This window comes from Pan paniscus, chromosome 9 (genome assembly GCF_029289425.2).
Source record: "Pan paniscus chromosome 9, NHGRI_mPanPan1-v2.0_pri, whole genome shotgun sequence".
Lineage (NCBI taxonomy): Eukaryota > Metazoa > Chordata > Mammalia > Primates > Hominidae > Pan > Pan paniscus.
In genome coordinates, this window is record NC_073258.2 from 60,482,607 (window position 1) to 60,495,873 (window position 13,267).

General features: G+C 39.5%; 1 protein-coding gene across 1 annotated transcript; it reads left to right on the forward strand.

The window, feature by feature from the left end:
* The first annotated feature begins 209 nt into the window (after positions 1-209).
* On the forward strand, positions 210-13,042 carry LOC100976396 (olfactory receptor 5AN1). The gene is made up of 2 exons (XM_057299036.2): positions 210-587; positions 5,774-13,042. The coding sequence occupies exon 2, from the start codon at positions 5,787-5,789 to the stop codon at positions 6,720-6,722; it is 936 nt and encodes a 311-aa protein (XP_057155019.1). The 5' UTR covers positions 210-587; positions 5,774-5,786; the 3' UTR covers positions 6,723-13,042.
* The last annotated feature ends 225 nt before the right edge of the window (positions 13,043-13,267 follow it).

Here is a 13,267-nt window from a genome sequence, read left to right on the forward strand (position 1 = left end):
GTTGCAATCCTGACATCATGATAGGACGATAGGGAAATAGGGAATTGACCCACATAGCAAAGTGGGGCGTGAGATCAGCAGGGACAAAAACTCCATGACAACCATGGCACCAGAGAGCAAGTACCTGGCATGCTTTCTCTCTCTAATTGGCTTTTCTCGTTTCATCTCTGCTCTCAGAGACACATTTAAAATGATTCCCACTTGAGGCCATCTCTCTTGCTGTGAGTGGACAGCCAATTTTGTGGTCAAACATGCCCATCTTGGAGTGTGATACGCCCACCTGAAAAATTCCATTGGAAAAGAAATAAGCAATTTCAACCTTTGGCAAGAACCCTGTCTTCTTGGAGGACCTGGGTAAAGGTCACAGGACAAGACTTAGAACAGTGGATTCTGTACCGTCTCAATATCCATGTAATTCTTCCGGTAAGGATACACATGGAACAGAGTTTATGGTCCTCAGTCTCTCTCATTCTTCAACTCTTCCCTCTTCCTCACTTCCACATTCTGTACATAAAGCTCTTCGTTGGATTCTCTTACTCCTTACTCAACCTTCTGTAAAAAGAAAAACCTCAAACATAAAATTTCAGGTATTATTCTGGAGTGAGGGATGGGTATTGAATTCTTAAGGATGTGACCTTGAACACTGCTATCTTCTTTTTTTTTCACCTGTAAAATGGGGGTGTTGGGATAAACTATAGTCAAATATATGTTGTCTATAAAGCCTGAAAAATGCATCAAAAATAGTAATTTACTGAGTTTCAGAGGAATTTCCTCAGATCAAAACCTGCTTGGGTATGTTTCCCAGTTTTCTCCACCCCAAGGACCCTTTTAATTTAATTTTTGCCCTTCAGGATTCTGTTTTCAAAATGCTAATAATTAACTTGATTCTGTTTAAATACATAGCTTTGATTTATGATCTCTGAATAACAAGAGACACACTGAGTCTTAATGATATGACGGAGTACTCCTATATAAGGCTGTTAGAACTTCTGAAATACTTCAAATTGCTCTCTGTTGTAATTTTTGGAGACCCTGGGATCTGAAGACACTGTCCTGGGCAACACAGATATCAGAGATACCCACTCCAAGCACAAGAAGTGTTGCTTTAAATATTCTTTGTAACCTTCTTGTACATATATTGTTCTTTATTGAGCAACGTTTCTGGGTTTACCTGATTTTGTACCCTGCACAACTTTGCAAACTGACCATGTCCTTATTAGATTAGCACTGGATAGGATTTTGATCACCTATATTCATCTAGTAAAATCTTTAACCTATCTTTACATCAATTATCTTTTCCTATGCGAATTGTCTCAGAAGATGGTGAACATATGCAAGGAATTAATCAAAGAGAGTGAATGTATCCAGAGTTTTTTCTCTTTTTCTCTAGCTTATCAAATGTCAACAAGGTAAGTTTTCAGGATAAATTTTATCATGAATAAGAAAAGCAATCCACAACTCCTTGTTCTTTACTGGAAATGGTAGATTACATAGAGTACATTTAATTATGTCTGCCTGTGTCACCAGAATGTAATAAAAAAGTAAAGAGTTTCAGTGCAACCAATTGATCAACAATTTGACTTATTGTCACTGAATTGACCAGTTATATTCATGTTTGGGGGATGTTATCTGTGAGAGCTTATATTTTAAAAATATTTCCATTAAATCTAACTCACCTTGGATAACATATCTGAGATATTGTATTAGAGGGTTTTTTTATTTTTAAATCTTTTTTTCATTTTTATTTTTATTTTAAGTTCTGGGGTACTTGTGCATGATGTTCAGGTTTGCTACATAGGTAAATGTGTTTCATGGTGGTTTTCTGCGCCTATCAACCCATCACCTAAGTATTAAGCCCAGCATGCATTAGCTATTTTTCCTAATGCTCTCCCTCCCCTCACTCCACCCCCTGACAGGCCCCAGTGTGTGTTACTCCTCTCACTGTATCCATGTGTCCTCATAGTTCAGCTCCCACTTGTAAGTGAGAAGATATGGTGTTTGGTTTTCTGTTCCTGCACTAATTTGCTGAGGATAATGACTCTGCGTTCATTTGCTGAGGATGATGGCTTCCAGCTCCATCCATGTCTCTGCAAAGGACATGATCTCGTTCCTTTTTATGGCTATTCTAAGAGTAAACAGAAAGATTTCCAAGTTAACAAAACCATAATGGAAATAAAAATAAGATTTTCTTAGTTTGACATCCAAGCCTGAGTGAAAGAACCATTTATTAATGTGTTAGACACAAACTTGTTGAGTTCTGCAAATATTAGTATATACAATGCTTAGCATTAAGTAACCAAACGTCTCTACTTATAGGTGTGCTCTGTACAGTCAGCGTTCTCAGCTTGAGGGTACTTGGTGGTACTGGAACAAAAAGCAGCATCAGGAGTTGACAATTCAGCTGTGTGGGAGATAACACAATACTACAAGATAGAAAGAAGTACAATCATTTGTCAACAATATCTTTAGTCTGGTTTAGAAATCATAAATAATTTTATTAAGAGGTCCTTGATACTTCAGTACTAGTTCTTCCTTTATTCCCCTTTAAGAGAGAAGTGATGATGGGAATGATCATTGCTAACATTTTTTGAGGCCTTAGTGTTTTTGTTTTTTGTTTTGAAGAGTCTCGCTCTGTTGCCCAGGCTGGAGTGCAGTGGCACAATCTCGGTTCACTGCAACCTCTGCTTCCCAGGTTCGAGCAATTCCCCTTCTCAGCCTCCCGAGTAGCTGGGACTACAGGCGTGCGCCACAAAGCCTGGCTAATTTTTGTATTTTTCAAAGAGGAGGAGCTTTACCATGTTAGCCAGACTGGTCTCAAACTCCTGACCTCAGGCAATCCACCTGCCTCGGCCTCCCATAGTGCTGGGATTATAGGTCTGAGCCACTGCGTCTGGCTGAGGCCTTATTGTTTTAAGCCCTTTATGTCATTTCCATCCTTGCAACAACCCTTTGAGGTTTAATGATTATCAGCTTCACATATAGATGAAGCAACTGAGGTAAAGAGAAGTTAATCATGTGCTAAACATCACACAGCCTGCAAGTAAGATTCAGGAAAGTCTACTCTCTCACATTCTATCTCTTTCTCCCCTTTTTTCTCTGTCCTCTCTCTCTCTTCCTTCTTCTCCCCCTTTCTCCACCCTATTAATGATTTTTACATTTAATAATATTTTTATCATAAATGCAGAAGCTGTAGGAAAACAAGAGAATACAGATAAGTATAAAGAAGAAAATCAAAATGATACCATCCATTAATTTTAATGTTTGACATTATAAATGGTTTGTAAGGAGTGTGTGTGTGTTTGTGTGTGTGTGTGTGTGTGTGTGTGTGTGATAGAGAGAGAGAAGAGAGCGGAGGATTGGAGAGAGAGCTCATGCATGCAAAAGAGTTTATAAAAAGCACATAATTTTTCTCCAGAAAAGTAGAACTACCTTGTGCACTCATCAGTGGTCATATGAGTGCCCATTCCTTACTGATTTATACAATATCTTATATATTAAGGTAATAATTATATGTCTTTTTCTGTCTTATCCCTATTTTCCCCCATTCATCAACTGTCTTTCAAATATGCTTTATGTAAGAGTTTTTCTGCCGTAACCAAGTTTTAAATTGCTTTGCCATATTTTTTCTCTTATAATTTCTGTTTTAGTGTTATTTTTCAGGAATATCACTTCCATCCCAAGATTATATAAATGCACATCTATTTATTCCTCAAATACTCTTTTACCCATAGTGAGGCAGGTCTCACAGACCATTTATAGAAGAGTTTGTTCTTTCACTGTCAACCAAAAATACTTTTTCATATATAAAATTCTTACCAACACACATTTATTTATGAAATTTTTATTTGTTCTTTTGGCATGTCTATTATTATAAGAATAATGAATTATCAATGTTCAAAATACTTTTTAATATCTGAAAGTTAAAATCCTTTCTAATTATTCATCTTTTTCAAAATTGTCTTGGCTATTATCTATCATTGGTTTGCTCTTTGATCTCAAGAAAGGACAGTCTGAGTATGGAGCAGAGTGAATGTACACTATCTATGCATACCTTTCATTGCTGCAATTACTTTTACACCAACCTAATACTATAAGTCTGTTGGTAAGCTCTGACTTGCTGATTGAATCTACCAAAAAATAAAAAGATATATCTCTGTATTATTAGAGAATTGAAATATTTACTTTGACCTTTTTCCTAGTTCAAGATCCATCATAATTTGATGCTGGTTTTCCACTGACCTAGTGTACCCAAAGTCAAGCAAACTGAAGAAAAAATGGCTTATGCGGCTTATATCACTATGACTCTAGGTGGCTTGACCGGCATGGACACTAGGTCTCAATCTACACCTGCCTGGAGGCAATGAGGCCTGGCTGTCTATAGGGCTGATGTTGTCTCATGAATTTCCTCAAATTAACCCATGAAAATATTACTTTTCACATTCCTACCCACAGGTATACCTGTCACTCATGATTATCTGTAAGCAGTCCGTGATAACAATAGCCATTCTCTGTTGAACAATTGCTGTATACATAAATGTGTGCTAAGTTTTTGCATGAATTTTCACTTATAGCCTTCCCAGTAACCTGGGAAGTTAGAAGCTTTTATTGTCCTTACATTATTAGTAGTAAATTAAGCTTAATGTTTTTATGTCACTGGTACAAGTTAATAGAAGAAGAAGGTATTGGAAATAAACTCCAAAGTCTGAACCCTTAGCCACATTACTATGCTGTTTCCCAGATACTCTAAAATTGAGACAATAGTTGGGGCCAAGAGTGAGCTGCACTAGCCTCCTTCTGGAATGCTTTGTATTAAGGCTTCCCTGAGAAAATTTATTCCAAAACTTTATTGGACACCCACGCTCTGTCTGCCTCAAAATATTATCAGAATTTATGATATTATTGTTAAGGCCAGTTTGGATATGTTATATTAAATACATCTTTATTAAAATAGGAGAAGTTATTATAAACAGGGAAAGCAATTTTTCTAAAGGGTAAAATAAAAAGTATTTTAAATCTACTTAGATAACAATCCAGGGCAGGACTGTTGTCCATCAAATATATTTTGGAAGGATGCCATTTAAACTTTCATAATTTTTGTTGTTGTTGTTGAAACGGAGTCTCACTCTGTTGCCTAGGCTGGAGAGCAGCGGCATGACCTCACCTCACTGCAACCTCTGCCTCCTGGGTTCAAGTGATTCTCCTGCCTCAGCCTCAGGAGTAACTGGGATTACAGGTCTGTGCAACCACGCCCAGCTAATTTTTGTATTTTTAGTAGAGATGGGGTTTTGCCATTTTGGCCAGGCTGGTCTCAAACTCCTGACCTCAGGTGATCCACCCACCTCAGCCTCCCAAGGTGCTAGGATTACAGGCATGAGCCACTACGCCCGGCCTAAGCTTTCATAATTTTAAAGCAACAGTTATATAATGAATCACCAGAGGTCTTTTTGAAGAAAAACTATTATCTTAATTAGTGATCTTTACCTTATACGTAATACTCTCAGCATTTCTATAGCATATTTTTAAAAAATTACCAGTCAACTTTTAAAATATATTTTTAATTCTCATGATACTCCATGAATTAATCAAGAACCTGAAGTATTGTGCAGGTACATGCTGACAATTCAAGAAATGCTGGGGTCTTTCCATCAGAAGAGTGAAACATTTCTCCTTTTCCAGTGCTTGTTGGAAGAAAAGATGTACACATATGAAGATGGTAATGTTATCACTTCAACTGAGTTAGCAATCCATTCTCTTGTCTCCTTTCTGATATTAGGAGCACTGAGCCAATGACTTGGGGAGGAAATATTACAGAAATCACCTATTTCATCCTGCTGGGATTCTCAGATTTTCCCAGGATCATAAAAGTGCTCTTCACTATATTCCTGGTGATCTACATTACATCTCTGGCCTGGAACCTCTCCCTCATTGTTTTAATAAGGATGGATTCCCACCTCCATACACCCATGTATTTCTTCCTCAGTAACCTGTCCTTCATAGATGTCTGCTATATCAGCTCCACAGTCCCCAAGATGCTCTCCAACCTCTTACAGGAACAGCAAACTATCACTTTTGTTGGTTGTATTATTCAGTACTTTATCTTTTCAACGATGGGACTGAGTGAGTCTTGTCTCATGACAGCCATGGCTTATGATCGTTATGCTGCCATTTGTAACCCCCTGCTCTATTCATCCATCATGTCACCCACCCTCTGTGTTTGGATGGTACTGGGAGCCTACATGACTGGCCTCACTGCTTCTTTATTCCAAATTGGTGCTTTGCTTCAACTCCACTTCTGTGGGTCTAATGTCATCAGACATTTCTTCTGTGACATGCCCCAGCTGTTAATCTTGTCCTGTACTGACACTTTCTTTGTACAGGTCATGACTGCTATATTAACCATGTTCTTTGGGATAGCAAGTGCCCTAGTTATCATGATATCCTATGGCTATATTGGCATCTCCATCATGAAGATCACTTCAGCTAAAGGCAGGTCCAAGGCATTCAACACCTGTGCTTCTCATCTAACAGCTGTTTCCCTCTTCTATACATCAGGAATCTTTGTCTATTTGAGTTCTAGCTCTGGAGGTTCTTCAAGCTTTGACAGATTTGCATCTGTTTTCTACACTGTGGTCATTCCCATGTTAAATCCCTTGATTTACAGTTTGAGGAACAAAGAAATTAAAGATGCCTTAAAGAGGTTGCAAAAGAGAAAGTGCTGCTGAGTTTACAGATTCTGAGATTTCTGCCAGATATGGCCCATCAGAATCTCCCTAACCCACAAAATATGATCATGAATGGACTATAACAAAATTCATGCTGCCTACTGCCTTTGGACAAAGAAGGCTTGATTTGATGCACAAAATATGCCAATATGGACCAACAGATGGCTCAATGCCACAGACATCAGGATCTTTAGGTCCTGGAGGTTCATTATTTTTATCCTACATCAGGATAAATAATGTGGCCTCATCATTTATGAATTTGTCCAAAATTATTTGTGAAACAACAAGATTTAGAAATCTTTTGTTTCCTGTGGCTTCTCAGATCAAAGATGGCTCAATGTTAGGACTTTGCCACTACAGAAATGAGGCCTGGCACAGACCCCCAGGAGTTCAGAAACATCATCTCCCATATATGCTGATACAGCATAATAAAGACATGGTGGTAACCATTGTATATTCTGTGTTTCTGGATGGGAGAGAATAAACAGACAGAGGGGTTCTGCCATTGGAAAGGGGAAAAAAAGCAATATATTGGCCCGGTTGTGTCTTTAAGAAAGAGCAACATGAGATAGCTGCAGTTTGCCTAAGACCTCTCTCAGCTAATCATCTAATACATTTTTGGCAATTTCCTTGCCTACACCAGCTGTAGCATAAGAAAGAAGGAGGTGATTTTAATCATGAAGTGGGATAGAAACAAGGATATGGTCCCTGCAATCACATTTACTTATGAGTCTGATGATTTGATTTCTTGTATCTAGAGTCTAGTGGGAAATTATAATGGAGATGATATTCAAAGTTCACAGCCAATAGCAACATCTGATACTGTGGGACTCAAACTTTCTTTTTCTCCCCCATTAAATTTAGAAAATTTACTCTTGTTTGACTGGGTAACTATTGAATCCAGGAGAGGATGAAAGAAACATGGGTCAAATATATCTCAGTCAAGCTCAACCTAGACAAGCTAACCTGCAGTCATGTTCAGAGAAGTCATGCATTTAAGCCTACTCTACATCAGCCAGTCCCAGCTGATCTCCAGATGATCTGAGGATGTGTGAGTGACAATAAATGAATGTTGCAGTCAGCACTGGATTTTGCAGTTTGTTATACAGCAGTAGTTAACCGATATACTTCATAATTTAAAATTAAAAATTTTCTCCTTGTCCAAACTGCCTGGCTTAAAATTCAGGCTCTGCCACCCCAAGGTGTGTGATGCTGGGCAAGCCACACAATCTTTTGTGCCTCAGTTTTCTCATTTGTAAAATTGAGATATTATATATCTATTTTGGAGTTGTTTAGGATGATTGAGCTGATACTTATTCAAAACTCAGAATAGGGACCCCAGCATATAATAAACTCTATACGTGAATCATGTGTTATTATTTATTGAGTGCTTTCTATGTTCAAAGAATTTAAATGGTTTCAGTTGAGCTAAGTTTTGCTGTTATACCAACTTCACAGATGAATAAACTTAGGCCAGAGGAATTCAGAAACGCAGCTAGTAAGTGAAGGGGTGGGAATCCAAACTAACATTGCAGATATCAAAGCCTCCTCCCTTCTTCAATACCCCTTAATGTATAAGTTGCCAAATTGCTTATTAATATACAAGGTACATATGAATAAAATAAAGCAATATTTATGAGATGTAGCCAATGCTAAAATCAGAAGTAACAATCTTTTGAAAAGAAATACAATAAAGTAACAAAGCTGTGAATCAGAAAAAAATTGAAAAAAGAATGCCAATTCAAACCTTAAGAAAACTAGAGGAGAAGTGGAGGAGTGGGCAAGATGGCTGACCAGAAGCAGCTAGTGTGTGTGGCTGTCATGGAAAGGAACAGAAGGGGTGAGCATTAGGTCTTTGCAACCCTCAAGTCAGGAGATCTCCTTGTGAACCCACTCCACCAGGGCTTTCAGTCTTCAGTCTAATACACAGAGCTATGTGGAGTCTTGGCAGAGCAGCCACTCAGGCCAGCATGGAGTCCTCGAAGGCTTAGATACTTGGGTTTTCTGGTAAAAGTAGCTGCAGCTCCAGCAAAGTTGGAGGTTAGACTCCTGTATATAACCCTAGGAAAGAGGCTGAATCCAGGGGGGTTAACAGCAACAATCCACAGGCCCCACTTCCATGCCACCTCACAAGATAAGATCCACTGGCTTGGAATTCCAGACAGCTACCAGTAGTGGCATTGTACCTCCCTAAGAAGGAGCTCAAAGGGAAGAGCTGGGCTGTCATCTTTGCTGTTCAGATGCCTTAGCTGTTCCGGCCTTTGGGCTTTGAAGAATCTGAGCTGACCCAGGGTGGAAGAGAACCCCCAGCCTAGCACAACACAGCTGCTCTACCCAAACATAGCCAGACTATGCTTTAGGTGGGTGTCCAATCCCATTCCTCCTCACTGGGCAGGACCTCCCAACTGGGGCCTGCAGCCACCCCCACCAAGCTCTCCAGGTGACAAAGATTTGAATTATCCCTGAGATGGCACTCACAGAGGGAGAAGTGGGTTACCATCTTTGCTGTTTTAATGACTTAGCAACTCCAGCCTTTGGGCTTTGAAGTATCTGAGACGACTGAGGACTGAAGTAGACCCCCAACACAGCACAGCTGTTCTACCAAAACGTGGCCAGACTGCTTTTTCAAGTGGTTCCTAATCCTGTTCCTCCTCACTGGGTGGAACCTCTCAACTAGGCTCTCCAGCCACTTCCTACAGCTGTTTTGGGCCACCAAAACTGCATACCTCCCTGGGACAAAGCTCTCAGAGGAAGGGACAGGCCACTATCTTTGCTGTTTCACAGCCTTCACTGGTGACACCTCCAGGTTCTGGGAAATCTGAGGTGACCAGGTACTGGAGCAGTCCCCAAGCATAAAACATCAGCCCTATGGAAAAGTGGCCAGAGTGTTTTGTGGGTTTCCATTCCCATATCTTCTCACCAGGAAGATCCTCAGGCCTGGGCTTCCAGCCACCACCAGCCAGAACTATCAAGCCAGTACCAAATCACCAACTCCCTAGACAGAGCTTCCGAGGTCAACAGAAAGTTTCTATGCTACTGCCTCTGCAGTGGAACTGCCCTTGACACGCTCCAACTAATGAATGAGCAAAGACACTAAGTGCTTGATCCACACCTCTAATAATCTGCAGTCAACCCAAGGAGAAGAGGCTGGTCTGTCTCCCACGGGTCCCACACACCCCCCACCACTCATCACCAGACAAAGAACCCCTGGCTTGGGCCCACAACACATACCCTCTATCTTGGGCTGGCTGCACTGAGCGATTGCTGACCTGCATCTCTCTGGGGTGGAGCCCCCAGGAGTCAAACAAATGACCCTTAGCCACAACCATTACGAAGATCTCTTCCACTGCTGTCTCTAAGCTGGGGAAGGAACATAAACACAAAGATCTCCCCAAAGCTGCAGCGGGCAGCCCAGGAGTGCTGAATCAGGAACTACAGGCAGCACTCAGGGGGAGAGGAAACCACACGTTCTGAGCACTGAGAGGGAACACAGCTGCAAATGTGAGGAAACATAGGGGAGCCACACAACAGAACAAGAGTCTTCCAGCTGTCCTGTAAGCCTAGGTATCACCTACTGAATCACACCTCAAAACTTCAACACCAAAAATATCTCACTAATATATCCCCCTCTGAAACAAGAGATAAGAAGTGAGCATCAAATACAGACCCTACACAAAGCCTTGGCCCAGTGAAAACATCCAGAAAATAAGTTGATTGACTATACTCAAACTACTCTGCAGTTAAAGAAACACCCACATGCAGAGATGAGAAAAAAAAAAACAATGTAAGAACTCTGGTAACTCAAATGGCCAAAATATCATATGTCCTCCAAATGATCACACCAGTTCTCCAACAAAGGTTCTTAACCAGGCCAAACTGGCTAGAATGACAGAAATAGAGTTCAGAATATGGATAGGAAAAAAAAGATCATGGAAATTCAGGAGGATGGCAAAATCCAATCCAAGAAAAATAAGAATCACAATAAAGTGACACAGAAGCTGAAAGAAAAATAGCCAGTATAAAAAAGCACTTAGTGGGTCTGACAGAGCTGAATAGCGCAATACAAGAATTCCACAATGCAATCAAAAGTATTAAGAGCAGAATAAACCAAGCTGAGGAAACAATCTCAGAACTTGATGCTGGTTCTCTGAAATAAGACAGTCAGACACAAATAAAGAAAAAAAAAGAAATAAACAAAGCCTCCAAGAAGTATGGGTTATGTAAACAGGCCAAATCTACAAGTAATTGGCATCACTGAAAGGGAGGGGAAGGAAGAAAACAACTTGGAAAATATATTTCAGAATATTGTCCATGAAAATATCCCCAACCTTGCTAGAGAGGACAACAGTCAAATTCAGTAAATACAGAGAAGTCCTTCAAGATTCTACACAAGAAGATAATCACCAAGACACATAATCATTATGTTTTCCAAGGTCAAAATAAAAGAATGTTAAAGGCAGCTATAAGGAAAGGGTGAGTCATCTACAAAGGGATCCCCGTCAGGCTAACAGCAGACCTCTCCACTGGTACCCTACAAGCCAGAAGAGTTTGGGGTTTTGTCTTCCACATCCTTAAAGAAAATAGTGTTCAACCAAGAATTTCATATCTAGCCAAACTAAGCTCCTAAGTGAAGGAATAATACAATCCTTCTCAGATAAGCAAATGTTGAGGGACTTCATTACCACCAGACCTGCCTTACAAGAGATCTTGAAAGGAGCAGTAAATATAGAAAGGAAAAACTGCTACCAGCTAATACAAAAACACAGTTAAACACAGAAACCAATGTCACTATGAAGCAACCACACAAACAAGTAAACATAATAACCAGCTGACAGCACAATGACAGAATCAAATGCACACATATCAATATTAACCTTGAATGTAAATGGGCTAAATGCCCCACTAAAAAGGCACAGAGTGGCAAGCAGGATAAAAAAGGAAGACCCAATTGTATGCTGTCTTCAAGAGACCCGTCTCACATGTAAGACACACACAGGCTCAAAATAAAGGGAAGGAGAAACTTCCATGGCTGATTTGTTACTGTTGCTGCCAAATGTCACAGACTGAAAGAATCAAAATTGTAAAAATTTCTATTCTAACCAATTAATGTATGAATTATGTGAAATACCAATCAAAATCACAACATGCTTGTGGAAACTAAAAGTTGATTATGAAATTAATACAGAAAAGAGCAAAGTATATCCAAGATATTCTTGCCCTTACAAATATCAATGTATTCAGAAGCTATATAAGTGACATAAGCAAGATGGGGAGTCGGGAATCTCAGCCCTCATCACCCACAGAAAACAACTGGACAGCTATCTGTGCATGAAAATTGCTGTAGGAAGGCTCTGCAGTCCAGTTAAGAAGCTGCAGCAACACAGTGAAGACAAGTGAATGAACATGTTAGTCAGAGTTCTCCAGAGAGACAAAACCAATAGGATACATCAGAGGAGTTCCTGAACTCCTTAAAATTGTTGGAAAAATATTCTGTATATATACATCTTTTTTGATCAAAGCTTTACATCATTTGGATTCACAAGAAGGACCATGAGATAACCCCTGTGATAGCTATAGGCTGTTATCTTGTAGGCTTTTTCTTTTCATATGTCCATGTGTTATCTATACACAATTGGGTTCTTTTGTTTTAATATTTGTGTGTATGTGGAGTATTCCTTTTTCTTTTAAACAAAGGTAAAACTAGACTTTCTCTTAATATGCTATTTGGCAACTTGGGTTTTTTTTTTCCACTAAAGATAGCCTTCCAGTTCAGCTCATAAAGATAAACATTTTTAATGTTTGCATAGTGTCCCTGCTTAATATTACATAGAGTAGCTGGGTCATAATTATTTAATCAGTACTCAAAAACATAGTATGAGTGCAAAAATGTTCACTGATTTGGAGAGAAAGATTGTGTTATGGCAAGTTAGAAGAAACAGAATATGTGAAGGTGAGGAATTCAGAGGAACCTCTATAGGTCACCACCTTAGGGAAAAAAAAAGACAAAATAAGGATTGGAAAACTGCAGAATGTTTAAATTTGTTACCACCAAAGCTGAAAGCACAATTTGTGCAGAAGGAGTTACGGTACAGCTAAGGCTAACCTGCATCTATGCTCCAGCTTCCAGGACTCCTCCCTATGCCAGAGACATTATAATAACAGAGAAAACAACAACAACAACAACTTACAAATAAAGGATGTAAAATGAATTATAATACAAGGCAAGGCCACATGTAGTCTAGCTAAGCCCATCTTGAGGGAAGGTCCAGGGACAAATTTGGAAAAAATTATAGGATAGGCAACAGATAAAGGTATGAAGTCATAAAGGAAAGAATTTGAGCAACATATTAAAGAGTAATACTGGTAACTGCCCTGGGTGTGCTTGCCTACCAGACACCCAATCTTGCAAGACTGACATTAAAAGTCTTGCCTCCACTGTTCTCTGCATCTACAACTCCATTCTTTGAGTTTGGATGGGTGAATGTGTTTCTTGCAATCACTTTCTAAAGAAGGCATAAATGAATATTACTGCCATTCTCCAGCCT

What these genes read in the sequence shown, in the direction of transcription:
- LOC100976396 (XM_057299036.2), top strand. Translation starts at nt 5,787, where the DNA reads ATGACTTGGGGAGGAAATATTACAGAAATCACCTATTTCATCCTGCTG.